Source organism: Diplodia seriata, assembly GCF_021436955.1.
Source record: "Diplodia seriata strain FDS-637 chromosome Unknown scaffold_5, whole genome shotgun sequence".
Classification (NCBI taxonomy): domain Eukaryota; kingdom Fungi; phylum Ascomycota; class Dothideomycetes; order Botryosphaeriales; family Botryosphaeriaceae; genus Diplodia; species Diplodia seriata.
This window is the reverse complement of record NW_027117312.1, coordinates 2,566,478-2,592,300: the sequence shown is the minus strand read 5'-3', so window position 1 is coordinate 2,592,300 and position 25,823 is coordinate 2,566,478. Positions and strand designations below refer to the sequence as shown.

The 25,823-nt window shown below is 58.1% G+C and overlaps 9 protein-coding genes and 1 non-coding gene across 10 annotated transcripts; 4 read left to right on the top strand and 6 right to left on the bottom strand.

Annotated features, from left to right (window-relative positions):
* Positions 1-418: 418 nt before the first annotated feature.
* On the bottom strand, positions 419-1,766 carry MP65 (Cell surface mannoprotein mp65; the record flags this gene model as incomplete). The annotated part of the gene is made up of 2 exons (XM_066777218.1): positions 419-1,591; positions 1,671-1,766. 2 exons carry the CDS (start codon positions 1,764-1,766, stop codon positions 419-421), a joined length of 1,269 nt encoding a protein of 422 aa, XP_066633060.1.
* A 1,404-nt stretch (positions 1,767-3,170) lies between these two features.
* On the bottom strand, positions 3,171-3,877 carry SLS55_005775 (uncharacterized protein; the record flags this gene model as incomplete). The annotated part of the gene is made up of 4 exons (XM_066777217.1): positions 3,171-3,306; positions 3,361-3,732; positions 3,798-3,808; positions 3,869-3,877. 4 exons carry the CDS (start codon positions 3,875-3,877, stop codon positions 3,171-3,173), a joined length of 528 nt encoding a protein of 175 aa, XP_066633059.1.
* Positions 3,878-4,648: 771 nt separating this feature from the next.
* Positions 4,649-5,555, top strand: SLS55_005774 (uncharacterized protein; the record flags this gene model as incomplete). Its single annotated transcript, XM_066777216.1, has 2 exons — positions 4,649-4,657; positions 5,067-5,555. The coding sequence occupies 2 exons, from the start codon at positions 4,649-4,651 to the stop codon at positions 5,553-5,555; spliced, it is 498 nt and encodes a 165-aa protein (XP_066633058.1).
* A 667-nt stretch (positions 5,556-6,222) lies between these two features.
* On the bottom strand, positions 6,223-8,895 carry SLM2 (phosphatidylinositol 4,5-bisphosphate-binding protein; the record flags this gene model as incomplete). The annotated part of the gene is made up of 4 exons (XM_066777215.1): positions 6,223-7,447; positions 7,498-7,835; positions 7,890-8,356; positions 8,427-8,895. The coding sequence occupies 4 exons, from the start codon at positions 8,893-8,895 to the stop codon at positions 6,223-6,225; spliced, it is 2,499 nt and encodes an 832-aa protein (XP_066633057.1).
* Positions 8,896-10,334: 1,439 nt separating this feature from the next.
* On the top strand, positions 10,335-11,599 carry SLS55_005772 (uncharacterized protein; the record flags this gene model as incomplete). The annotated part of the gene is made up of 5 exons (XM_066777214.1): positions 10,335-10,663; positions 10,719-10,903; positions 11,005-11,045; positions 11,148-11,236; positions 11,506-11,599. The coding sequence occupies 5 exons, from the start codon at positions 10,335-10,337 to the stop codon at positions 11,597-11,599; spliced, it is 738 nt and encodes a 245-aa protein (XP_066633056.1).
* A 1,183-nt stretch (positions 11,600-12,782) lies between these two features.
* On the top strand, positions 12,783-14,044 carry SDS23 (cell separation during budding; the record flags this gene model as incomplete). The annotated part of the gene is made up of 4 exons (XM_066777213.1): positions 12,783-13,088; positions 13,170-13,639; positions 13,692-13,809; positions 13,862-14,044. 4 exons carry the CDS (start codon positions 12,783-12,785, stop codon positions 14,042-14,044), a joined length of 1,077 nt encoding a protein of 358 aa, XP_066633055.1.
* Positions 14,045-15,803: 1,759 nt separating this feature from the next.
* On the bottom strand, positions 15,804-18,029 carry CSR1_1 (phosphatidylinositol transfer protein csr1; the record flags this gene model as incomplete). The annotated part of the gene is made up of 4 exons (XM_066777212.1): positions 15,804-16,246; positions 16,320-16,461; positions 16,540-17,590; positions 17,971-18,029. The coding sequence occupies 4 exons, from the start codon at positions 18,027-18,029 to the stop codon at positions 15,804-15,806; spliced, it is 1,695 nt and encodes a 564-aa protein (XP_066633054.1).
* Positions 18,030-18,556: 527 nt separating this feature from the next.
* On the top strand, positions 18,557-18,948 carry DAM1 (DASH complex subunit dam1; the record flags this gene model as incomplete). Its single annotated transcript, XM_066777211.1, has 2 exons — positions 18,557-18,560; positions 18,611-18,948. The coding sequence occupies 2 exons, from the start codon at positions 18,557-18,559 to the stop codon at positions 18,946-18,948; spliced, it is 342 nt and encodes a 113-aa protein (XP_066633053.1).
* A 1,226-nt stretch (positions 18,949-20,174) lies between these two features.
* SLS55_005768 (uncharacterized protein) lies at positions 20,175-21,963 on the bottom strand (the record flags this gene model as incomplete). The annotated part of the gene is made up of 3 exons (XM_066777210.1): positions 20,175-21,062; positions 21,116-21,697; positions 21,838-21,963. The coding sequence occupies 3 exons, from the start codon at positions 21,961-21,963 to the stop codon at positions 20,175-20,177; spliced, it is 1,596 nt and encodes a 531-aa protein (XP_066633052.1).
* Positions 21,964-23,943: 1,980 nt separating this feature from the next.
* On the bottom strand, positions 23,944-24,035 carry SLS55_005767. The gene has a single exon. It is a non-coding gene; the product is annotated as a tRNA-Ala (tRNA).
* Between the last annotated feature and the right edge of the window lie 1,788 nt (positions 24,036-25,823).

Sequence of the window (25,823 nt, the reverse complement as noted above, 5' to 3'; positions counted from 1 at the left end):
TCGCCGGCGCAGGATGGGTCATCAGCATCAGGAAGGCAGCAACGTGGGTCACGGAAAGGACATGATGAATGAGGTGCCTTATGTACCTCGGTCGTGCCTCGATGCTCATAGACTGATGCTATCTACATCGACAGGGAGAAGGGAAAACGTGGCCAAAAGTCCGTCGTCCATAATCAAGACTGTGGTTGACCAATCATTCGTGTGAAATGAAGCCATGTACGCAAGAGAACCCCGTTCATCGGCCATGATCCGTCGTGAAGGCCGTGAGCAGCTGCTGGGCTGCGTGAGGTAGAGAAAACAGCGCCCAGCGTTTGTGGTCAGTGGGAGACCAGCAGGTATCAAGAAGGAAAAACAGAAGATAAAGAAAAGGCGCGTCTACGCAACGAGATGTAGGAATGTGCCGACGTTCCGAACACCCTTAATTGAGAATTCCCCAGTAGTGCTCAACACCCATCGTCTCCGATGTGTCCACCTTCCAGAGATCGTCGTACGCAGAGAAGACGATGAGGTCCTGCTTATGATCGGCGTACGCCTTCTTGAGGGACTCGATGGCGGCGGCGTGGTTCTCAGGACTGGGAACGGCCAGATCCTTTTTGATGAAATAGGCCGAGCCCAGGTCGGAGCCATGAGGCCATCCAGTTTCAGCGATGACAGTGCGCTCATGATTACAGTCATTGAGAGAGTCCTCGATAGTCTGGGCGAACTCGCCAGCACGGCTGGGGTCCGTCCAGGTTTTGGATGGGTCGAAGAAAGGATGGGCATTGACGGCGGTGTAATCAGATACCTGACAAAGCACTTTGCCCTCCTTACTTTGAAAAACTTTGGGAGTCTCGACTGTGACGACCGGCACACCGAACGGACGAAGCTTGTCCTGGACTGCTTTGAGAGTGGCAAGGAGGTACTCGACGCTGGTCTCTCCGCGACTGATGACCTCGTTGCCCACGCTGACAGTGTCAATCGAGCTCCAGTCGCCGTCAAGGTTGTCGTTGACCGCGTCGATAATGGACTGGGCCTCACCCAGGGCGGCATCGGTTGATTCGCAATGCCAGATACCAAGAAATAGCTTCATCCCAGGATACTTCTTGACGACCGGCATGACAGTGTCGAGCTGATTGCAATCGGTTCCGTAGAGGCGGATCATACCATATCCGTTGAGAGAATTGATATCGTTGGCAATGGAGTCACTGTCTTTGCAGCTGTTATCCGCATTGTAGGGATTGTAGCCAATGCCGAAGCCATCTCCATCGCTGGCGGAGGAGCCTGGAGAAGTGCTTGGTGTCTGAGAAGAAACCGGCTCACTTTGTGCGGGCGAAGACAACGAATTCAGAGTAGTAGGGAGAGCCGAAGTTGGCGTTGAGCTCTCAGTGCCGAACTCACTAGGCGACGTATCGCTTGAGGGAGAAACGACGCTACTCTCGCTAGTAGAGGGAGCTTCTAAAGTCTCGCTGGTCGGAACGGGGGACATAGTAGAAGTGAACTCCGGCTCGGGATCGATGGCCGAAGCCGGGATGACAGTAGCAAAAGTCTCGGCCCAAGTAGTCCTGGTACCGTGGACATGGACGATAACGGCCGGACGGGTAATGACAATGACCTGAGTAGTCGTGACATAGGCACGCGGCTCGAGGGCGTTGCGGGCATCTTATGTTTACATCAGAATATGACTGTCTTACAGGATAGAACAGGGAGTCGAGCTTACGCTGGGGGAGTCCGGCAACCAGGCCGAACATGATCGCCAAAGCGAGCTGGACGAAGAAACTGGTCTTCATCTTGGCTGACGAGCAAGTGAGTGTGGTGGCAATGCAGTTCGTGAAAGGACTTGGGCGCCGGCCAGCGGCGTTAGTGAAAGAACTGAAAACAGCGAGCGATGAGTGCGCGACGAGTGCCAAGAAGACGAGGAAATAGAGGTAGGGGATGCAGCGACTCGTCCTCGACCGCCGTGGCCGAGGGTATTTGATGCAAATGAGTACATCAGACAAATAAAGACGTACCTAGCCGTTTCCAAGGTGACTCTGGGGAAGTCGGAATGTGGAATGCTGTGCGACAAACAGTGCCCAGCACGAAGAAGAGAATGACACTCGCACAGCCGCAGCCCTTGGGCTTGGAAAGGAAGGGATGCGTGGCTGTGACGCGAGTGCAAGGTGAGGTCACACGGAGCGCAAAGCCTGGGGTTCGGCAAGGCGCGTGTGTGAAGATGTAAGGAAAGGTGTTCGGAAAGGCCGGCGAACAGAAGGAGTGACAATAGGGAAGACTGTCAAGAGTCGAAACGAAGGTGGTGGAGGGAAGAGGGTGGAGGCGCATGAGTAGATACTTGAGCTCGACAATTTCTTGGCACGCGACACTAAGCGAGAGCAACGGGGAAAGAGCGAGGAGGTGACGGATGGCGCGCCTGCCTCAGGAAGGAAAGAACTTGACACTATCGATTTCCCGCCCGTGGCCCAGCGCACCGTTGGAGAGCCGCATTCTGCTCCCATGGATGCGCGCAGAGGGATGCAAATCACGGTCTGCAACGGCGCGCAATCTCCATGCATATGTGCTTGTGTCGGTGCGCTCTGCCCGCTCCGCCCCGTGCAACCTTTTTCGTTATACGGCGAGGGGTCCATTGCTCATTCCAAAGACCTTGTGGCCAGCTTGAGGCTACTGTTGCGGAGGGCTTAGGTACTCGGTTGCCAGGCGCACTGGTCACATTCGAGGAACGGTCACGATGGAAACGTAACAGAGTTGACGTCGGCAAGGGCGCCGTTGGAGGCGGGGCAAGACGGCCTTTGACTGGCCAGCGCTGCTCGCCCCACAGCATCTACCGTTGGCTCTGAAACTGCGCGCAGAGGATCATCCTGAAACGGCACACGTCCTGGGTTCTTTCTCATGGCCGTTGGCTGCAAGGAGCTTCGGCTTCTGAACCAAGTTTCATTTGAAGTATCCTTACCTGCTCCCTGCAGTACCAAGTAGAGGATAAATGCACGCGGAGTTTCAACCCAAGCTGCTTGCACACTCAGCTGACAACTGCACACGCAACCAGAGCAAGAGTACAGACTCCGCAACTCTTGCCTACAGCTTTGGGCTGGAAGATAAGCACCATTACTATCTACTTTCCGCACGCATCCATGGCAGTTTAGGCATTTACCTTTGCTCCTTCATGTTGGAGTGAAGCTGTGGACGAACAGAAACCCGGGCTACGACCGCTTTGGGGCGTCTGTCAAAGGCACGTACTGCACGCCGTAAAGCTTCTTCCTCTCCACGCTGCCGTCTTCCTTCTTGTCGACAACGTAGATGTGCTGCATGTATCCCTCTTCCACTGGGACGAACAGCCTAAAATCTTGGAGTCAGCAACGGGCTCTCGGATTGCCTTATACTAGCGCTTACCTTCCAGGCGCCTTCAATTGGTCCACAAGGGTTTGGTGATGTTCTGCAGCCGCAGCTCCGACATGGATAGCGTCGTAAGGTGCACCTTCCGGCCATCCCTTCCGGCCATCTGCAGTAACGTATTTTATCGCGCCGCTCTCCATAAGGTTCTTGCCTTCTGGGCTCTTGGCCGTATTTGCCTTGGCCAAGTCCACCAGCTCCTGGATATGGTCGACGCCGATAACGGTCCCGTTGGGCTTCACCAGCTCGGCCAACACATGTGAGAGGTACCCAGATCCGCTGCCAATGTCGAGGACCTTTGCACCAGGGTTCAGGTACTCGAGCAGCGACTCGCAGGCAGACGCGTGCATGTGTGGAGCGGAGATGGTGGCGCTATGGCCAATTGGCTGAGGCGAGTCCTCGTAGGCGCGCGAGGGTGCATAATGCGCGCGATTTACCTGAGAAGGAACTGCAGGTTGGAATTGATGCTCCAAGTTGGGGGCAGTGGGACTTCAACAGCACGACTTACGCCTAACATTGCGGTTTTGACGCGGTCGGAGTTGATCAGGCCGTTGGCGGCCATGTTGTTGATCAACTCCGAGTTGGACGTTCCCGAGCAAGCCCACGCCATCGTAATGCCTCTGCGGGGAGTCGAGCTTCGGGAGAAGCCGCGGAAGAGGGCGTTGCGGCAAAGAATTGTGGCTGTGGGGGCAAGCGCGCAGATGAGAAGCGTTCGGTCGGCAGCCGTGGTGGATATGAGAAGCCGGTCCGCGGGGTTGTGGAAGAGCAGGGTGGCCAGGCCATATTGCAGGGCCGTGAAGTAATGATAACGAATGCGGGCGAGGCAGAGCTCCCCGCGCCACGGGCGCCCCCACCAAACAGCTCACACGCAGCACGAGACAATCGACGCCAAGGCGACGTCATAGCTAGCGGAAGCTGTCCCGCGCTGTCGCGGAACGGGGGAGGGGCAGCTCCCCACATGGATGCGCCGCCAGCGGACCCTTGCGCCGATCCGCAGCTGCCCAAGCTCAAGCGCGAAAACAAAACACGACTTCACGCGATCATGGACGACAGCGCTCTCGGCGACGCCCTTTTCTCGCCCTCCAAAGCCGCCCAGCAGCGCGCTCAAGCCCAGGACTGGCAGCATGTCGAAGCCTGGCTGTCATCCCTGTATCCGGGCCGCGCCTTACCGACATTCGAGCGCAACGAGGAGACGTTGAAGGCGCTACTGGAACTAGCCGCCGCAAACGAACGTGCCGACGAAGAGGCCGCAGCGGTCATGGCATTGGAAGAAGAGGCCCGCCACGAGATGAGTGAGGTGAGGGCAACGGCAACGGACAGCGTCGCATACCAGGTCGGAAGGCTGACGGCTCTCTCGGGACAAGGCAGGTGTAGGGACAGCCGCCGAAGAAGCGGACAGACAATTACTGCATACCATCGAAAGTTCCCTCACAAGCGACGGCAAGCAGAGCCTCGACGCCCTGGCACAGCTCTCCACAATCCTCAATGCGCCATCGACAGACCCCGAAATGCGAGCCCCACCAAGTTCCCCGCCGTACATATATGCATCCCGCTGACCATCATGCAGGCTCGCCCACGCACTCTTAAATACCACCACCCACACTCATACCCTAAGCACGCACATAATCGCCCTGTCCCATCTCCGCAACCTCCTCACCACCGACCTCCACAACCTCCAAGAGACCCTCCGCACCATAACCACCCAGCCGGCCTTCGCTCCGCCCCCACCATCCCTCTCCCGCCAAACCGCCGACTACACCCGCCAAACCAAGGCTCTCCTCCCCAAGCTCCAGGAATACGCCGATCGCCTCGCCGCACTGCCGCTCCCCGCCACCGACGACTTCGCCCCTCCACCCTCCCCGCACTCGCCCAAGAAACTCACGCACACGCGCACCCGTTCCATTCCCCAGCGCCCCGCCAATCCATTCGACGCCCCCGGCGCCGCGGCCCGCTACCTGGCAACCAGCGCCGGGGGCGGGCCGTTGTCGTCCGAGGCGCTGGGCGAGCTGGCGGCCGCCGAGCGCGAGGTCGCTGGCGTGCGGGCGGCGGTGGCGCGGCTGGAGGCGCAGGTGCGCGCGTACAAGGACCTGCCTGCTGACAGGGATGAGGCGAGGCGGTTGGTGCGGGAAAGAGAGGATGTATTGGCGGAGATGAGGGAGAGGAGAGATGGCGGGTTTGAGGCGTTGGTCGGTTGATTGGTTGGTTGGTTGGCTTGGGGTGCGTGTGGATGATGGTGATGGTGAGTTGCACAAGTTGCAGTGAGGTGATGGGAAGGCAATGTTGTGGAAATTGACCTCAAATTGGTCAAATAGTCGAATGTGCTCACTGAGATGTACTAGCGACGAGAAGGGGCAGGTACGCTTAATGAGAATCAGATAGTTTTTTACGATTTTTGAATGGGGTACATAAAGTGCTGAATCTACGCTACGCAAAACAACAAGCACAACATCCTACACTCGCCCCGTATACACACCACATCCGACCTCCCGTCCCGTTCCGCATTCGTAAACTTGTTTTGTGATTTTTGACCACCGCTCGCCCCCCCCCCCCAGTTATTTTCCTTTCCAACCGACCGACCACCCCTCCCCGTCTCCATACCGTCATCCCTATATCCTGCCAACTTTCCACGAAGCCCTTATCTTCTGAAGAATCAAAGCGCAAAGGGAATCCAAAAGCAGGAAAGAAAACTCGAATCAATAAAGCAGCGGTTCTCGGGGGAATTCATAGCAGATCGTAAGCAGTAGGAAAAAAAGGAAAAAAGACAAAGGAAATCTCCCATTCCCCAAATCACGTCCACCGCGACTTAGCCCTTGGGAGACAGTGTCAAGGAAAAGCACGTGCTGGACTCTGTACGTATATTCGCTACTGCGACATCGGGGTCCTCGGGTATTCGCCAGGCACGTGCAACTGACTCACACTGATATCGGTGTGGTTGCGCGCGGCGCCCGCGGGCCGTTTAGTGCTGCCGTTTGCGGCTCCGTTGGCTGCGGCAGCATTCGCGAAAATCTGGGCGGCGTGACCATTGTCGCCTGCTGTGGTCGTCGCCATTGCCGGTGCTTCAGAATCAAGGGTATCGGCGAAGGAGGAGGTTCTCGTGCTGCTCGGAAACGACACTGCAGCTGCAGCAGTCATTCCAGGCGAAGGTTCCAAGGGACTCGAGGGTTCTTCCACGGTATCCTTGGACGCTTCGTCTAGACCTGGGCTCTCCTTATGCTTCATGTATGCCTCCGCTCCCAGCGCGCCAGCTGCAGCACCGCCCGCGGCGGGCGTGAGCCAGGCACTATATGTAGTTGTACTGTTGTGCCTTCTCAGGTCAGGCTCGTTCGCTGGGTTGAGGGATGCTTGGGCGGGGTATACCTGCTGGGGCTGAGGCTGATGGATGTGTTGCGCCTCGTACGGGGCCTGAGTCTGCGCCGGCGGGTATTGGGGTTGGTAGCTCGCTTGTCCCTGGCCCGCAGCAGGGGCAAAGTACTGCTCCTGAGGTTGATACGCTTGGTGCGAACCGTAATACGCGGAAGTTTCAGGCTGCTCGTGTTGCAGGCCTCCGGCGGCGGTCGTCAGGTCATGATGATCGGCTTCAGAGCTTCCACTAGAAGGCGAAAGTGGAGCTTGTAAGTCACGGTTGACCGTAAGGTCCGAAGGAAAGCGCCCACCTGGTTGCGGTCGCGGAGCCGCCGGATGCTGTTTGATGGCCACGTCCGAATTCTGCGCCGAGTATGGAATCTCGTCCGCTTCGTTGTCGTCCAGGCCATCGCTGCTAACCGACCGCGCACTCCCCGCGCTGATGCTCCGGGAATGGTTCCTAACAAATGCGTTGCGTTCTTCCCCACTCTTCTCTGTCAGACTCTTGATATCCTCGTACCATGCCATCATTGTGTCGTAGGATTCGGCGCGGAAGACCCAAGTATGACCGCGGTGCATAGAACCAGCTTGACGGCCTTTGAGAATGAACTTGTGCGAGGAGGAGCGAGATTCAGAGTGGGTGCCAAGCTTCTGGTCGGGGAGGTACAAAGACATGACTGGCGGCTGGGTGTAGATACGGTCCGCCGACTTGAATTCGTGCAAGTGGGTCGGCGACAAAACATACCTAGGAAGAGTGAGTGGGGACGTAGCAGGGGCAGGGTAGGAAGCACGTACCATCCAGGGGTATAGCTCTTCAGATACTTGCTCTTGCGCTCCAGCATGCCAGCTCTAATCTCGGCAGCCGCCGGGTGATGTTTACCGGGATACTCAATATCCTCGATGCGCCGCAGGGGTGTCCGCGGATTGACAAAGTGCGGGTCATGCTCAACGAACTGAGTCCATTCTCGGTCTTTGGGCATTGAAATCGGCCCAGCACGAAGCCTTTCGACCGTGTCGTAGGCCTCGTCCGCATCACGCTTCAGAATACCAGCCAGCGCATTGTAAGCCTTTTGGATCTCGCCAACCACGATAGACTCGAGTTCCCGGCCGGACCCCTCGAGGTTGAGGTAAGCCTTGGGAGAAAACGTCAGTAAACAGGTTCGTGGCATCCCTGGCGCGGTACTCACCCTATGGAGGTAATTTTCTTCGTCGATCTGCCTTTCAATTTGGCGATCCACCGCCAATCTTACCACAAACGGATCGCCCTTGCCAACGACGGCGGAGGGATCAACGTCAACGGCCGCAAGGGCGTCCTCGAGATGCGCCACGGCCTTGCGGGTAACCTCCTTCTCTTTCTCGACTGAATTCTTGAAATCGCCCGACAGTGACTTGATCTCTTTGATTTTGCTTCCCAGATCGGCCCTCAGTCCACTCAGCTGCGTGATAACGTCGCTCTCAATGTCCCGTGCCTTGTTCGACTCGACGACCGACTGCTTGTGGTAGTCGCGGAGGATTCTGTTCGCATCGTTGACTCCGCCGTCGGCTAGGAAAAGCGAGGGAGCGTTGGTGTTGTTGATGACGTTGGAGACCTTCATCAAAGCCTTGGAGCGGGTCTCGTACGACGCCTGGACTTCGCGGAAGTAGGTGATGAGATCTTTCAGTAGCTTGCGCCATGCTTCTCGGGGGTCAGTTCAATCGCACAATGTCACGCGGTCGGGACGCACCTTGGAAGCGGTTGACCAGGATGTCGGTCGGGGTGCCCGAGGTCGGCACAGGCGTGTTGAAAATATTGTTGAAGCTTTCCGGGTCGGTGGTGTCATCGCCCATGGGCACGCCCTTGATGCTGCCGGCGCGTATGCTGCGACGGCTACCGCTGCGCTTGAGGCTGCCCTTCCGGCTTACGGAGCTCTTCTTCTTGAGCGTGCCGCTGCGGGAAACGGCACCGGCACCGGCGCCGCCGAGGGAGCGCTGCGAGGCGCGCGAGGACGAGCGATGGATGGTGTCGCCGTCAAGGATGGACGAGCCGCGGACGCTGGCATCGAAATCCTCGTTGAAGCGACCCACATGCTGCTGGCCCGGTGGGGACAGGTCTGCGGGGTGCGCTGACGGGTTCGCGAAGTCGGATGCTGCCGAGGGGCCGTAGCCGCGGGCCACATGGCCGGCCTGAGGCGCAGGCACCGCGTTGAAGGCCATTGAGGCGGGCGCGGCGCGGATGCAGGCGGTGAACTGCGACGAAGCTGAAAACGCGGCTCTGGGCGCGGGTTATAGCTGCGGGCGCAGGGACAGGCTAGGACGCGGCGATGACGTCTTGCGGGCGGACGGGGCCGGAGTCTTAAGCTTGTCGTGGTGCGTTCGTTCAGCTGACAGCGTCCGATGCTGGGCGGGGGCAAGATACACGCGACAGCGGCGGCAGGCTCGGCAGGCAGCGTCGCGGTTTAAGAGAGCTCTTGCCGCGGCGACAGGAGAGGTGACGAGGCGCAGCAGGGAGGAGGCATGACAGTAATTTGATATGGCGATCTGCTGCGCTACCGCGGCCCCAGTCGCGGCGCTCACGACGCGCGCTCGAGCGCCCGACGCAATGACGTACCATTGGCGCCGTGGCGCCTCTCTCCACAGCCGCCCGCGCTCTTTGGGTCGCCCAATGCGGCGGCTGATCGTCGACCGCGCTGCACGATCCCAAGCTCCCAGCCCGGGCTGCTCGTCGCCCAGCGACAGACCTCCATCTGACCCCGAGCTGCGATGCGCGCAAAGGCCCAAGGCGCCTCCAAATTGCGCCAGCCCGCAAGCGCATTGGCTGTTCGGCTGCTCATCTCCGCGTGCGACGCCTGAACGCCGTCTTTAGTACCACCACCACGCCTCCCTACCGCCCGGCTGTGCCCAAACCGGCTGCGCTATCGCCGTGCAACCTTTGAGTGACGCCCTGGCGCAGTCCCCGAAGCTTGCTTGCCAGGCTCTGGGGCAACACGATGACGACAGCGACGCGGTAGTCGACGATCCCGCAATCGGGCGGCGAGGGCAGCAACTTCGTGGAAAACGCCTGCTGCACCGTGCTGGACGCCGCAGGGGGGACCTGTCGATTCTTTATACCTTGTCTTCGCTAGCCGGCATCTCGGTCTGGACGTCTGGACCCTTCTCTCCGCTTTCCCTCCGGCTGGCGGGCCGTCGGGCGAATTCAGCGGACGGCCCGCGCTGTCATCCACCCGCGCTGAAACAGCCCGCATACCATCATGCACTTCCCATTCGCTCGACACCCAACCCTCAGCTAACCACCTCTTAAGCTTAATATTAAGAAATAGCGTAGACCCTGTCAGACAGCTCCCATGCGCCGGCAAAAGAAACCATACTGGCCGCCCTCTTGCATCTGGAGTGCATCTCAGCCGCGTTCGCGATGCAGGGTACTTTCCTTTTCGGGCCCGGCATACTGCTCCCAGCACCAATCCTTCCAAAAAGCTCACCAACATGCCCAAACAGAGACCGGACGGCGTTGCTTTCAGCTTGGCGTCTTCCAGAATACACCCAATTGCTTTGGACACAGTGAAATCGGGGATGTCGCCGGGTAAAGAGGGGTCTATAAAACAGTTCACAGTGATCGGTTGAGCGCAAACCGGGTCGTTCATCTCCCTCTGTTGAACATGAAGTTGACTACATTTCTTCCCACAGTCTTGGCTTCTGCTGCCAATGCACACGCAATCTTCCAGCGTGTGTCTGTCGATGGCCAGGACCAGGGCTTGATGACTGGGGTGCGTACGCCGACCTCGAACAATCCCATTCAGAACGTACAGGATTCCAACTTCGCCTGCAACTCTGGTTTCTCTTCTCCCGTTTCCTCTACTGTCATCGACATCCCTGCAGGCGCCCAAGTTGGTGCCCAGTACCAGCACCTCATAGGCGGTCCCCAAGGGTCGAATGACCCAGACAACCCGATCGCTGCAAGCCACAAGGGGCCTGTCATTGTCTATCTGTGCGAATCTCTCTGAAAGCGAGCCTGGCCTCAACTGACTCCGACTTTCTTCCAGTGCCAAGGTCGACAACGCGGCAACGGCTAGCCCCAACGGCCTTGACTGGTTCAAGATCTACGAGGAAGGCCTGAGCAATGGCCAGTGGGGGGTGGATACTTTGCTCAACAACAACGGATGGGCCACATTCGTTATTCCGTCGTGCGTTGCCTCTGGCCAATACCTCATGCGCGTCGAGGTGATTGGTAAGTGATCCCCACGCCGGCGGATGCTTCCCGTCCCGCGCTTCCATCGAACATTCCGGATCTGTTTGCTGATGGAGATCCCTCTTTCAACCCGCCCGCAGCCCTGCACGGTGCCTATAGCCAGGGCCAGGCCCAATTCTACGTAAGTCCGCACCGGCTCCCGCATGTCTCCACAGCCCTGGGATCCTCTTAAGATGGCTGCTTTTATGACAATCAACCCATGCTGACATGGCCGCTATTGAAGATGTCTTGCGCTCAGATCAACGTTACCGGCGGCGGCTCCAAGACTAGCCAAACAGTCAGTTTCCCCGGCGGCTACAGTGCTAGTGACCCGTACGTACTTTCCAGCGCAGTTGAAGGACTGCTTATTGGCGCTATTTCATTTCCACTCATTAAAGTGTTTTTTCGATCAATATTTCCCAGAGCGTGCAGTCCCTGCCCTAGATCCATCCGTGCAGTCTCCCCCTTTTGCCCCTTATGGCCCCCTGTCCTCCTTTCCCACCCCGCAATCTTTCTTCCCACGTGTTTTGATTATGGTCTCTCCCCATACTGGTCTGATCTCATCAAGCGAGATTGACTCCGCTAACCAAGTTCGTCTCTAGCGGCATACTCATCAACATCTACGGCAGCACCGGCCAGCCCGACAACGATGGAAAGGCGTACCAGATCCCTGGGCCACCCGTTCTGGCCTGCTAGACAGAATATGGATGCAGGCCCTTCGCAATGTGGCTGGTGTTGCTGCTTCCCATGTCTCAAAGCCGGTGATGCGAGGCCTGGTACCGGATTCGTGGTATGTATGTATGTATGTACATATCAGTTACTTAGAAGAGTTTGGCAAAGGATACATGACGTGGCTGTGCAATTTATCCGCCCTGTTGACGCAGCCGTCAATCGTGTTGTGGTGCGGACAAAGCACCATTGACGAAGTGGATGGAGCGCCGAGGTGGCCGTGACCGCCTTGATTACCTATGCCTATGTATTTCGAATATGTCAGTGGCTGCAATATTGAGGTAATTGACCTCTTTCGACGGATTCCACGACAAACGGATGCTTCCGTGGGATCGTCTAGTTTCTGTGACTTGGGACGCGGCGCAATGATCCGGACAGAGGCGAGGCAACGGGACAGCTTGCAGGTCAGAATAAGTTTTAAGACTGCGCCAACGTGTAGTGGAAATCAATCCCGAAGTCGATGTTTTTGCACAAGCTCTGTTGATGGACTTTGTCGTGGGAACAATGAAGCGCATGTGATGGTGGCACCGCCGGACACAGAGTGTGGAATAAATCAAAAATAGTATGCGTCCCGCACTGCGAAGGGCGGTGATAGGCTGGAGCCAAGTGGGACCGCTGATGGTGGCGCGCGGAGAAGGCCCAAAAGGGCAGGGCGCGGAGTCCCTGAGGAGAAGCGCCCGAGCGATGTTGCAAAAGCTACGCAAGGCGCAAACGCGGAGAAGACGAGAGGGAGGCCATGGGCGCAGCGGCCGAGCCAATGGCGCCCTGCGCGCTGCGAGACAGAGAGGGCGCGTAGGGAAGGCGCGCGTCCATGTGATTTTTCCGGACGCGATAAGCGATAATGATGCGGGACGGGGTGCAGCATCCCGGACGTGATGCGGGCAGCCGCACCGCACGCCCACGCCCACCTGCCCAGCGCTCCAGCCACTGCCCAGAAGAAAGCCGCCCAAGCCGGCCCATCGCGACTCCAAACCGCCCGCCGCTCCCTTGACTACTACTCCCCAAGCCGACCGTTGCCAAAGCGAGGGAGCGCAAACAAGGGACGCCCGCACTGACGCCTGCCCCGCCCAGCTATTGGCAGACCGCCCTCTCACCTCACCGCGCCAAAAGTCACCCGAGAACCACCAGCCCGCGTGCACTACTTCAAACCATGGCGAACCCAGGGCCGCGCTCGCCGCAGCTGGTCCCCTCCAACTCCTCCAGCCCCAGCGTCTCGCACCGCCAGAGCTTCGCCGACAACCTGCGCGGCATGCCCACTTCCCCGCGCGCCTCGCGCCAGCCCTCTCTGTCGCAACAGGCTCTGCAAGACCTGCTCAACAACCCGCCCATCGGCAAGAACAACCAGAACTCGGCCTTCGCCGGTCGCGACTGGCGCTCTGTCAAGGTCGGCGAGATCATTGACCCGGAGCTGGTCCGCTTCGTCGAGATCGACACCAGTGTCGAGGAGGCCACAAACGTGAGTCTGCTTTGCGGGGCCCCGCCTTCCCCGTGGGCCCCTCGTTCGCTCCACATTCACGCGGCGCTGACGGCCAAATAGGTCCTGATCTCATCCGGCTCTCCTAATGTCGTCCTTCTCCGCGAAAGCAAGGAGTCCCATGCCGCTATCGGCACCTTCGATTACACCGACCTGAACGCCTATCTCCTCCTAGTCGTCGGTCTCGCGCGTCCGGAGGCCTCTGAGATACAGTCCTTCAACGAGCTCGCTCAGAAGGGTCGAGAGGGGAAGCCAATCCCGCTGAAGGATGTCAAGGACCTTGGGAAAAAAGAACCTCTCATCACTCTTCCGCACACCGCAAGCCTCACCAAGGCTGTCGAGGTTTTCGGCAGCGGCATCCACAGAATCATCATCGTCAAGGAGCACTCCTCGGATGTCATCGGTATTCTGACACAGCTGCGGTTGACGGGATTCTTCTGGCAGAATGGGCGCAGCTTCCCTTCGATTGACAATCTCTACCCGTCCTCCTTGAGAGAACTGAACCTTGGCTCTCAGCAGATAATTGCGATCAAGTAAGTCGTCCAAGTCCGCGCTGAATCTCTGTTATGCTGACCCTCATAATAGCGGCGATAAGCCTGTCACGGACGCACTCGAGCTCATGCACAACGAGGGGATCACCTCTCTGCCTGTCCTGGATAATTCAAACAACGTTATCGGCAACATATCGCACGTTGACGTCCGGGTACGTTGCCATTATCACTGAGTTGAGGACTCCGCTGACACTGTCGTTCTAGTTACTTACCAAGACAACCGCTCTTCCCCTCCTCCGCTCGTCCTGCATCCACTTCATCTCTGTGATTCTTTCAGAGCGGGGTATGAACGATGGGAAAGACTCATTCCCAGTATTCCATGTTACTCCGCAATCCACTCTTGCCCACACCGTGGCGAAGCTGGTCGCCACCAAGTCGCACAGGTGAGTAACACCTGGTGAAAGATTGTTTCACGGCAACTGATTGTAATTCATGCAGAATGTGGATTACCACGCCTCCTTCTCCAGCTTCGTCTGGGCCTCCTACGCCTGCTGTCACCCCCGCGCAACCAGCATTCTCCCCGTCGTCTTCGGCGATCCTTTCCCCTCCGCCAAGCGCTAATTCCAATCACAACCCCGCTATCAACATACCCCCGCCTATCGATACAAACCCCTCATCCGGAAATCCCTCCGGTAACGCGCCGTGGTCCCCGCACCATTCGCTCCCGTCTCCCACACCGTCGATCAGCGCGTCAGCTATGCCTGGCGCTAGTCTGTCTGGCCATCTCAATGGCGTCGTCAGTCTGACGGACATTCTGAACCTGTTCGCCCGAGCAAGCGGACTCAGCCCACATGACCCGAACGAAACCAGGCGTGCCAGACGACGGAGCTCCAGTGTGAGCGTGAGAAGCAGTTTCGACGGGGTGAGGGATATTGCGGGTAAGAGATAGAGAAGGTCGGTTGTCAGGTTTTGAAAAGATTGGACCAGCATTTACATAGGAGAGGTTATCAGCGTAGGGACAAGGGACCAGGCACATTATCCTCTCATTTCTTCGAAGTTTGGCCCACTTAGGAGTGCAATAACCGGGAAACTGCGTGGGGGTAGTTGGAGCGCTACTACAGATGCCTTTGTACGCCCAAACCCCCCACAAAGGTGTCCAGCAAAGAGGGTCATCTCCTTGACATTACTGCAAATCATGTCGGGGCTGATTTTGTACCTTTCTATTCCTGAGCTTTCTGAGCAAATGCTTTCAGCAAAAGACGAAAAGTGCATGATGAGACGGATGGTCGATTTCTCTTTTGTTTTCTTCTTCTTGGCCTCCGGACAACACATGCGATGGGATGTGCGAGCAATTGTTTTTCACTTTTACTTCTGCTTTTCTCTCATTAGAGGAAGGGTACTCACTTGAGACTGTTCCTTCCTGAATCCCTTGGTAGCGAGCTTCACTGGCCTTTTTTTATTTCTCTCCTCTTCATCTGATTTTGCGCTTTAGCCTTGATATCTTCGCATTTCAAGCTTTCTGCTCCCTTCGCTCAAACTAGGACAAAGGTTGCTTTCACCCTTGCTTTTCCGCCTTTGGTTGGTTTCATCTATTTCCTGCCCTATGGCGGAATTGAAAGCGACTTCAACAAACCGACCTCAAGACACCAGAATGCAAACCATTGGAGTGCAATTTCATGCAAGCGACTGGCACACAAATCGATCGTGCATTAGAATGATGATCAGTCTGTGACGTGCTCCCGGTAAGCTCTCGAAAGAAGTCCATGCGACAGGTTGGACTGAAGCTGCGAGACCCATGACAGGAGAGCTACAAGGCCACTTGATTGGAGAATTGAACGACTTTAACGTCAAACCTCTGGCTTAAGAACATCCTCACAGATCAAATACTGATCGTTTCAATCTTCCTAAATCCCGTCATCTCACAGGCTGGCTGAGATATCACGAAGAATGCTGCTTTCTTTGTTTGGGATATATCTCTTATCTCATTTCAGTGACCCAAACCCATCCGTCCGCTTGTCCCCTGTCCCTACGATGAATTGCATGAAAAGGTATCTTCCCATCCGTCCTCTCTATAGTACTTTGTCAATCCCATGCCGTCCGTCCCTCCTCTTTCCTTGTCATTACAAGAGCGGTACAATGATGCATCTACTCAAGACGCAAGACGCAAAGGAAAAGTAGAGCAACAACAACTTTCCTACAGCCCCCCTCACTTCTTGTAGAAGTCCAACTTGCCGGTCGGACCTAGGTCGCCGGTGCGATCGTACAGCGTCCTCGCCCGGAGGTACGGATCCATCTTCCAGTAGTTCTCGCGCAGCTTCTCCGTCAGCTCTTCCCTCTCCTTCTTGCACTGCGCCTCGTCGTCGCCCGCCGCCGCGCCCCCCTTGACCCACGTCGCCGTCGCCCGCTCGTACCGGCCGACGACGTCGTCGCGCTCGCGCTGCAGCTGGTCCCGCGCATCCGTGTCCTTCATGGCGGCGTTCTCGTCCGCCTTGGGCTCGACGTACGTGTACGTCCACTTTTCCTCGCCGCCCATCTCCGTCGGGATGTTGCTGCGCGGGACGAACTCGGAGAGCTCGTCGGCCGTCTTGACGAAGTGGACCTTGCTGGCGACGACGGGGTCGAGCCAGCCGCGGATGATGGACCAAATACCTGATTGCATCACGTAAATAAAAGCCCGTCTAGAGATGCGAGTCTGAGGTAGAGTCGGCATTGGGACGCTTACCTTGGAAGACCCAAGGCGCCTTGTAGACCATAACGGCGCCGAGGGATTCGGGGTAGTTTGCCTCGAAGCACTTGATCATGAACTTGACGGGAGTGTAATCCATGTTTGCGAGGGAAAATTCGGACATGTCGAAGACGATCACCTGGAAGCACGTGCAAGTTAGCAGCTCGTCGACCTCGGCGAAGATCCCCCAGGATCATCCTTCTGGGCCCAAACTCACTGCGGTGTCCACCGGCGGGCTCAACATCATGCGCGTCGTCTCGATCAGGTATACGGTGAAGCGCTCCAGACTCTGCTCGCTCTGCTCGCCCGGCTTGTGCAGCCTGACGCGGACGTAGCACATGGGCCGGCCCTCCTTGTCCACGCCGTGCACGAAGCTCTTGCCGATGCGCAGCTGCGTCATGAAGTCCTCGCCCTCCTTCTTAGCCGCGGCGTCGGAGCTCTTGGCCTGCTCCAGCGCGTGGCCCTCGCCCTTGTGGATGACATCGTCGTCGACGTGCATCTCGGTCGCGCGCCAGCGGAGGGCCGAGATCAGCATGATCAACGCGGCCTGCACGTCCCACTTGCGCGCGCGCAGGAAGCGCAGCAGCAGCGCGTCCGGGTTGTCATGCTTGACCATGGACCACAGCGAGGCGCGCAGCTCCTCGGGCGTCGTCTCGGCCAGCGCCGTCTGGAACGCCTTGTTCAGCCCGTGCTTGTCGTCCTCCAGCGACAGGTTCCCCACGTCCACCTCCGCCGGCGTGGACTGGTCCTTCGCCTTGTCACCGTCCTTGTCGCCCTTCTTATGCTTGAAAATGTGCAGCCGCTTGCTCTTCTTCTTGTCACCCTTTCCGCTGCTTTCCGACTCGGCGACGGATGCCGCGGGCGTTGTGCCCGTCGTGTCGGTCCCCCCATTGATACTTCCCGCCTCGCTGGTGCCGCCCGCCAGCTCGTCGAACGGCATGCCCGTGATCTTGGCGAGCGCGTTCCAGAGCTCCTTCAGCTTGACCTCCTGCTCGGCGGTGAGGTTGCCCGGCCTCCCGGGCGGCGCTTGGGCGTTTTTGTCGTTGGACATGTCGACGACGGAACCTTCGGGCTCTTCGATATCCTCGGCGTTTTCGGTGACGTCGGATGGCGGGGTAGGCGGGTGGTTGTGGATGTTCTGAGCTTTCGAGTCCCCGGGTTCGGTGGTGACGACGAGGATACTACCGGCCGCGATTCCGAGGGCAATGACGCAAAGCGTGTATCCGAGACTGCTCTGAGCAACGGCTGGTCGGCCGGGAATGCGCGGTCTGGTTGAGCACGCGACAGGACTGGCGTGTGAGTGAGCTCTGCGGGCCGGTGCTAGCGAGTTGCGGGAGTAGATGTGCGAGTGCTGGGGAGGACAGCGACTGGCGCGTGAGGCGGCGGAAGCGCTGAAGACAGGTGCCCGGGGATGAGCGGTGGTGATGGATGGTCGGAAGCAGGTGCTGGTGGCTCTAGTAGTAGAGAGCAGTCGCGGAAACATGAAAAGGGCAGAGGGGAGCGGGCGGAGGGGAGCGGTGATGCAGGGCCAGGGCAGTGAAACGGGACGCGGCGGCGTGGCTGTGGCGATGCGGTCTCGTGGCTTGTCCGGCGGCCAGGTTGCGAAGTGGAGGTCAAAGCCCGGGAGCGAGAGCGAGTGCTGACGGACTGCTCGGTGAACAGATAGCCTGGCGGCAGTGGACGGATCGCAATTAAACGCCGGCCCATTTCATCTAGTGGGAGCCGATGACGCGCGAATGTTGGGAGCAGCTAATTCTTGGCTTCGTCGTGGCACGCGGCACACGGCCACTACGGATATGGCGCAAAAGTGGTTGCCACCTCCGCAGCGCCACCGCCCCGGCGCCCGGCGTGCGCAGCGGGCATCGCGATGCGGCCGTCAGGGCACGCCAGCCGCTCGAGTCCGCGACGCTGCGCGCAAGCTCGGAGCAGTTGCGCGGCCGCTGTGCCAGCACAATTGCAGGGGTTCAGTCGTCGGCAGGTTGCCAGGAATTAAGGCGGCTGAGGATCCGGGCTCCGAGACGAGGGGACGTCCGGGCGTCAATAATGGACCCCGCGGCAAACGCCCCAAACAGTAAACACACCAGACGACCCGAACACGCAAAACATCGCAATGTCCTCCTCGGCAACTCCCCAAGCGGGCGAACCCTCCTCGCACCGACGCTCCATCCCCTCGAGGCCCACCACTCCACTCCGACCAACATCGCGGTCGTCCTTTCGCAACAGCAACCAGCGCGATGCGTCCCACCGATCCTCGGCCGGCCATGGCAGCGACTCCACCCCCCTCGAAGCGCTGGAGCCCGCCTTCGCCGAGCTGAGCGACGGCATGGCCGACCTGGAGGCCAACATGATGCACCTACAGCTGATGCACGAGTCGCTCGCGCGCTTCTCCGAGAGCTTCGCCGCCTTCCTGTACGGCCTGAACATGAACGCTTTCTGCGTCGATTTTCCCGAAGCCCCGCTGCCCGAGAGCTTCCGCCGCCAGCAACTGCAAGAGCAGGCGCGCGAGGCCGTCGCGCGCATGAGCAACTTCGGCGTTGGCGGTGCAGCGTCATCGTCGGCGGCAGCTTCGCGCGTGCGTGGCGGTGGTGATGGCAACGAGGCGGATACGGAAGCGACTTTCATGTGAGTGAACAAGGGCGGTGGTTAGAGGATGATGGATTTTTGGCTGACATTGGGGCGCGCTGTAGGACGACCGACACGTCTTTTGTGGAGAACCCGCCGTCGTCTAGAAAGCCCAGCAACAGGTTCCAGACGCCGGCTCCATCGAGAGTGTCGAGAGGTGGCATGCGGGGTGGTGGCTCTTCTGGCATTGCACGAGGCAGAGGCCGAGGCGGCATTCCGCGTGCCGGCGGCATTCCGCGCGGAGTTGGTAGGGCGCGTGGCGGCAGAGGTTGAGGTCGAACTGAGCAGAAACAGACGGGCTTCGTCGGCATGATATATCTCGAATCGACTACGTGGGAAACGGGGCTCGAGGTGTCCCAAAGATGGGCGGATGCAGCATTCGCTGCGACGATGCAGAAAGAGGTTTGCCTTCCAGCTACGCCATTGCCGAGGACAAGAGTGGATCGTGCAGCATACCATGAGTTGGAGCAGTTGCCCCGGTGCTGACGGGTAAAGAATGTATCCGTCTGGGCAGTGGCTTCAACTACCGACGCGATGCATTTCTTGCTCCTACAGTATTTCTCCGAGCGGACCGCGCCAAACACCCCTTGGTCGGGCAAGGACAAGGATCTAGCCTTTGTCGCGCACATCCCATGTTATGTTGCAGTGGGAACAGGGCGTGTGCATATCACGAAACAGCGAGAATTAGGATACCCAATGAGATGCAAGTACACGTATGTATATTGCGATTTTCTAATTATTGATCCATCGGTTCATGAAGTCCGCAACTACCCGCTTCTATACGGATTAACGGGGAATTAAAAGTAAGCAACCAGGAGACAACTCCCAAGCCGAATTGTTTAGGTCGCGAGGAGAAAGGCAGACGCGATCCTGCAGCGCCAGCCGCTGCCATGCTAATATGCATTCTCGCTGTAAGTGGTATCGTAAGGCATCGTCAACGGCTCGTCGGCAAGCTAATACTGCCGGTATCCAGAGAGAGTGGCGAAGGAAAAGAAAGAATAATGCGTTTGAGGTGTTTTCCTTAGGCTTAAGGGCGTTCGGTGCCGAAACGCGGGAGAGGCTAATCCGAGAGCTACCCGAGAAAGTCCGTCTCATGGTCCACCAACGTCGGTGGGCGTAAGGCTTTCGTCTTCTCGTTCTAAACTGTCGTAACTGGGTATCATTCGGGGTGGGTATCGATCGCAGGAGTTGATTAGAGGGGGAGGGGAGCAATTCTTTTCTCCGCTCTGCTCATGCCAGAGAAGCGCCGGCGCTCGGCTTCGTGGAAAAAGACGACACGTGCTCGCGGCGGAAGGCCCAGCCCTTGAGCGCGATGTTGATCACGGTCCAAGCCAGGATCAGTGCCGTCAGGCCGACGGTGAGGACAAAGGTGAACATGGCATCCAGGTCGAACGACTCGAGGGCCCACACGGTGTCCTTGTTGCTGATCATGAAGGTGATGCCGCCCGCGACGAGGCAGAAGGAGGATACGATCTCGGTCGGCGGACGCGCGGGGAGGAAGGAGGTTGGGGGCGACAGGTACAGCAGCAAGTAGGTGGCGGCGCGTGCCAGAGCAAAGCCCACGAACATGTTGCCCCACTGCTTGTGGACCATGCTGGAGAGCATCGACGCCTGGTGGTGCGAGCCCATCATCATGCCGAGGAGCAGGATGACCATTGCAGGCATCGGGTTCAGGGAAACGCGGTAGGTCTTGGGCTGCTCCCACTTCTCGTCGGCCGAGTACGGGTTGGCGTCACGGCTGCTCAGCATGGCGGAGTTGAGAAGCTCGCGAACCCGCTTGGACTCGATGAGCATACCGAGAGCGCCGCCGCCGAAGAACATGACGGAAATGGAAACGTGCTCGAGGTCCTGCGCGGTCCAGGCACCGCCCCAAGCCGCCAGGTGTTCCATGAAAACATTCGAAGAGCCGTAGAGGAAGATGACGAAAGACTCAGTGAACTCGGCCGTGGGGATGCGCGCCTTCCAGCGGCCGACAAGACCCTCGCCAGGCTTGACGTTCCAGGCCCACCCGAAGTCGGCGAAGCAGCCCATCCAGCGGCCCAGGGTAAGCAGCCCGTACCAGAAGAAGATGGCGCCCTTGACGTAATGCGCCAAAATGTTGAAGACGGCGTCGCCCCGCTAGAAGAGTGGGTTAGCCTGGTCGGCTTTGCAAGCAACGGACGAGTACTTACTGCGATGCCGCCAATGGTGATGGTGCCCATCATGAGGAGAACGAAGCCGAGCAGCAGGATGGTCCTCTCGATCAGGACGTAGAAAAAGCGCACGAGCTTAAGCGAGCGGCCTGCCGAAACACGAGGGACGAAGCGGGACATCCAGTGATCGACCCGGCTGTTCTGCAGGAAGCCGCGCTTCTCTTCAAGGTCGTCGACATCTTCGAGAGGGGCGTCGTGGTAAGGGCTGGGGAGGTGGTCGGATTCGGCGCTCGGCGAACGCGAATGGCTGTAGAGGGAGGCCGAGTTGCGCTCGGTGCCCTGGCCGGAGTCGTGGGAGAACCTGGGGTGCTCCGACGAAGCCTGCTGGAGGCGCGAGTACCGTGCCATGACTGCAGCAGAAAGAGGCTGACCGGCCTCTGTGGGACCATTGGCGCGGTCCGCGTAGAGGTTGATGAGCCCCAGGAAGGTCCAGGCGCCAGTGATGAAGAACAGGGGCCATCTGAGCTTGTTGTATGCGTTGTGCTCGTACAGGTCCGGGGTCTTCGCGTCGTAGGCGACACCGACGAAAAGGGTGAGGGCCTGCAGGGCGAGGAAGAAGAGCTGGGCGGGGACAGTGAGGCGCGAGCGGGCGGCGCTGAGCATCACAACTGCAGCAAGGTTAGTCGAACCGGCGCAATCAATTGATGTATAAAGGCATATAGCGGCGCACCCGGTGGAGCAACCAGCACCCAAGTCAGCACCGTAAAGGCGACATAGGTCCACAACAAGCCAACGTGCTCCGAGTAGCTGAAGTAGCTCATCGGCCAACCGTCGTCTCCGACAACATCGCCCTTGGCGCCATGTCCTGCCATGTCGCCCATGTCCATGCCGTGGTCGTCGCCATGCGCGAGAGCCAGCGGAAGCGCGGGGAGAAGCGCGGTTAGTAGGAGCACGCGTGCCTGCATCCGGAGAAGGCGTGGGAGGCCAGAGGGGAAAGAGACAAGAGGAGCTGGGGGAGGAATGTGATGCGAGAGCGAGGACGAGGATTGCGGCGCCGCGCCGGGGATTATAAGGGCGGGCGTGTGCTGACACAAGCAGTGAGGATCCAAAGCAATACAGCTCGGAGACGGGGACGGAGATGGACAAGGATTAGGATAACGATCTCGAAAAGGCGGCAACATCGGGGTCAGCACCAACATGCAATTCGTTTGTCGAGAATGACGTGTTTGGGCCGGCCGCGACTAGTCTCCGAGGTATCCGACGCCAGCCCTGTCGGCACGCCGGCCCAGCCTTTCACGCCTTCACGCCTGCTGTCCCCGCCGAACATGGCCGTCGTTCCACCGCGCTGCCCGCTGCCCGCTGCCCGTCGCGTGATGCGCCCTCGAGCGGCAGCCGCAGGCGAAGGCGTCCGCACCGCTGCTGCCCGTCAGAGCAGCCCGCCAGCCCATCAGCAGCCCCCGCCTGAGGCCTGAGACCTAAGGCCTGACGCCTGCCGGTCGCGGCCGGCCTCCCGAAGCCCGTCACGCCGTTCCATGTCCGGGATCGGCACCGCCCATGCCCGCGCGGGAGAGCGCCGCTGACTTATGCAGTGTCCCCAGCACCCAGCGTGCTAACCCCCGACCAAAGCTTGGCGCCGTCGGCTGCTCCTCCGTCGCCGACCGCGACGCAGTGCCGCAGGGCCTCTGTGCCTCGGTGCAGCACTACTCTGCACGGTGGCCGCGCGCGAATAAAGGCCCGGCGGCCGAGTCTCGCACGAAAGTGACGTCTCCGTCCTAACGCCGACTTGTGACGAGAGCCTGGGGTAAGGTAAGCATTTGTGAGTCATGTGGCGGCTGTCGTGCTCGGAGCGCGCGCTGCACTCCGGCCGCTGGCAGTCATGTTGGAGTGAAGATCGAGGACTCGACCCATGCACGATAGCGGGCTCGTTAATGGCCACACCACCAGCCCCGAAGCTTAAACCGTCGTCGCGCAGCCAGCAGTCGCTCGCCCTCGACGCCCGCACGGCATGACCAAGCCTTTTGCAGCGGCGCCCGTCAGGCGGCAGGTCCGGTCGCAGCCTGCGCCCACGGTGGCATCCTGTCGGTGTTGTATGTTGGCTGTGCGCGGAAGCCGCATGTTCCGCTTGGCCTCGATCATCGCCAAGCCGAGTGCGACTTCCTGTTTGCACGCGCCTCCACCTCTTCATATATCGGCATCGACACTTCTCGCGGCTCGCCCGGATGCTCTCCCATCTCACCTGACGGAAGCCCCTCGCCGCCCACGCCTTCCTTCACAGCACCCTTGAACCAACCCACCCCCAGACCCGCTCTGCTTCTGATCACTCGTTGGCCATGTACTCGTTCGCCTTCTGTATCCACTTTTCCTCTGTCCGGCCAAAGCGGGGCCGTTTAATCGGGTATAGTTACCGCAGTCTCTTGTCCGAATTTTTTCATCACGACGGCGCTCGGCATCAAGCATGCAGCACCGGCATCTCGATCTCGATCCTTCCTTCATCTCTCACCGCCTTGGCGCTTCAATTGATCTGCTCCAACCTCTCCACATGGCTCTTCCTGTCTTATCCAGAGCAGCACAGTGTGCCGCTTTCCTTTCCGTTCCATGTCAACACATTAAAAAAGTCGCCTTTCCCGGTCTTAGCGTTCACTAGTCCCACCCGGCGCTCGGTTGCTGTTAGTTTTCCCACAGACCCTGACCTGACCCTGACCCTCCTTCCAACTCCACACCATCCGTCAACACAACACAACACAACAAATTGATGACCGACCCAAATCTCACAGGCAGATTTTCCCCGGGGAACCAAAAAAAAGATATAATACCGGAATTGAACCAGTCACTGATGGATCCGCAGGGAATCTGTTGCACTGTTAGCATGATGCTGGATGGATTCGAACACAAAGACTACTCACCGAACCCCGGACCACTCCCATGCTAAGGGAGTATTATACCACTAAACCACAGACCCTATGGTGCTTGATGAGACGAGAATTGACTTGTAACACTTATATCTAGAGACGTACGGTTGGTCCCGTGGATTAGCAACAGTTGCAAGTTGCAGGATGAGCCAGAGGGAGTAGAGAAAGGCCTCCCCGTTTCCAATAAGCTTCAGCTGTAAGACGGACCTTTGTTGGCACATGCTTCTGCCAATTTTCGTCAAAGAACTTGCATAGTCTGTTTGAGTTCGACAGCACACGGTAAATAGACGAATGCGGAATATATCCTAAAAGGGTTTAGCGTGTATATTGGGTAGTGCCACGTAGATAGCTCTCTCTCCCTCTGACCTTACGAGGAGCAATCCATCCAGTTGATGAGTTCAAACATAGTCGCACTGTTTGATCAACTCGTCGATTACGCTTATAAGAGGAAAGGTCGACATCGTTCGATGGAGTGGGGGGCGCCAGTGCTCTTACAAAGTAGCTTCCCGGCCGCACGTGGCCGAGACCCCGACGGCTCGGTTCTGCTTCTCACTACTATTTAGTCCGAGATCCAGGCGTCGTTGATCCGGCATAAGATGTTGTTTGAGTGGCTTCATCGATGTTGTCGATGACGTCGTCAACAATGGCGGTCGAGAACGCGCAGGGTCCACCGCTCCCATACGTCAGTTAAACACCGTGTTATACCGTATATGGTAAGCGACCTGCTTCTCGTTGATACTCGGCACGTGAAGTGCAACCTGCACGACGAAGTACGTGGATGATGAATATGCCGATTGCGGACCAACGACCATTACCTCACCCTGACCTCAATGTTGCTTTTCAGATGATAAGCATGTGCATCATGACTGCATGCACTTCGACCCCGCACATGCCCTGCACAGCGAAAGATCTGGGCTTATTCTACCCCGCAGTGTACTTTGTACAACAAGCTCCATCGCATTTCTGCTAACTAATACAAGTAAGTGGAGAAAAGTGGACACCAGGAACCGTAAGCTGACGGGCTCCCTCTCTTCAGTTCAAGCCATTATTGTCAATATTCCATACACCACAGCTCCTTGTCCGCCAACATCGCCGTCAAACCGAAGAAATATGACCACGTAACCTCTTTCACCGGGTTATGGGACAGCCCACCAAATGCTGCGGTGTGAATCGTGGATTTTCTTCGAATGTCAATACTAAGCGACTCAATCTCGCTCTCTTGTTGGCTGTCCCATAACCCGGTGTGTCCCATAACCGGGTGAAAGAGGTTAGAAGAGACATGCTGGTAAATACAAAACAGGAAACTAGAACGCATGTCGATAAGGCAATGACTACCACGATAACCGCTACTTCAACCGGGAAAACCGATAGTATGTGTCGCCAAAAACGCATCCAGGAGCGGTAGTAGGTGGTTTCCAGGAACCTGAAAGTGGACTCGCTTTCGTTCGGACGGTGGAGATCAATCAAACTCTCGAGATTGCTGACCGGTTCAAATTCTTCGTGTCCGTCGAAGATCCCGATTGAACCAAGGCTGCCGGAGATCCCGGCTTTGACGGCTTGCAATGTGCCAGTAACGCCACACGCCAAGGATGGGAGGACGTAGCAGCGAGCGAGATGTTCCCAATGGATTTGGTGCTGGTTCCGCTCGGAGAAGCGGGCTTGACAATCGTCATCCCTGGGGCAATCTCTTCAGCCTGTTGCGGATCCCTATCGCGATAGATTGAGACAGAAATGCCCGGGACCGTTTGGTGTCAGGTTCTTAAGCGATGCGCCGTGTTTCGTGATGATTGATCTGCAGTCCGTGACAAGCATTCGCATTGCACGTAGCCAAGCTATAT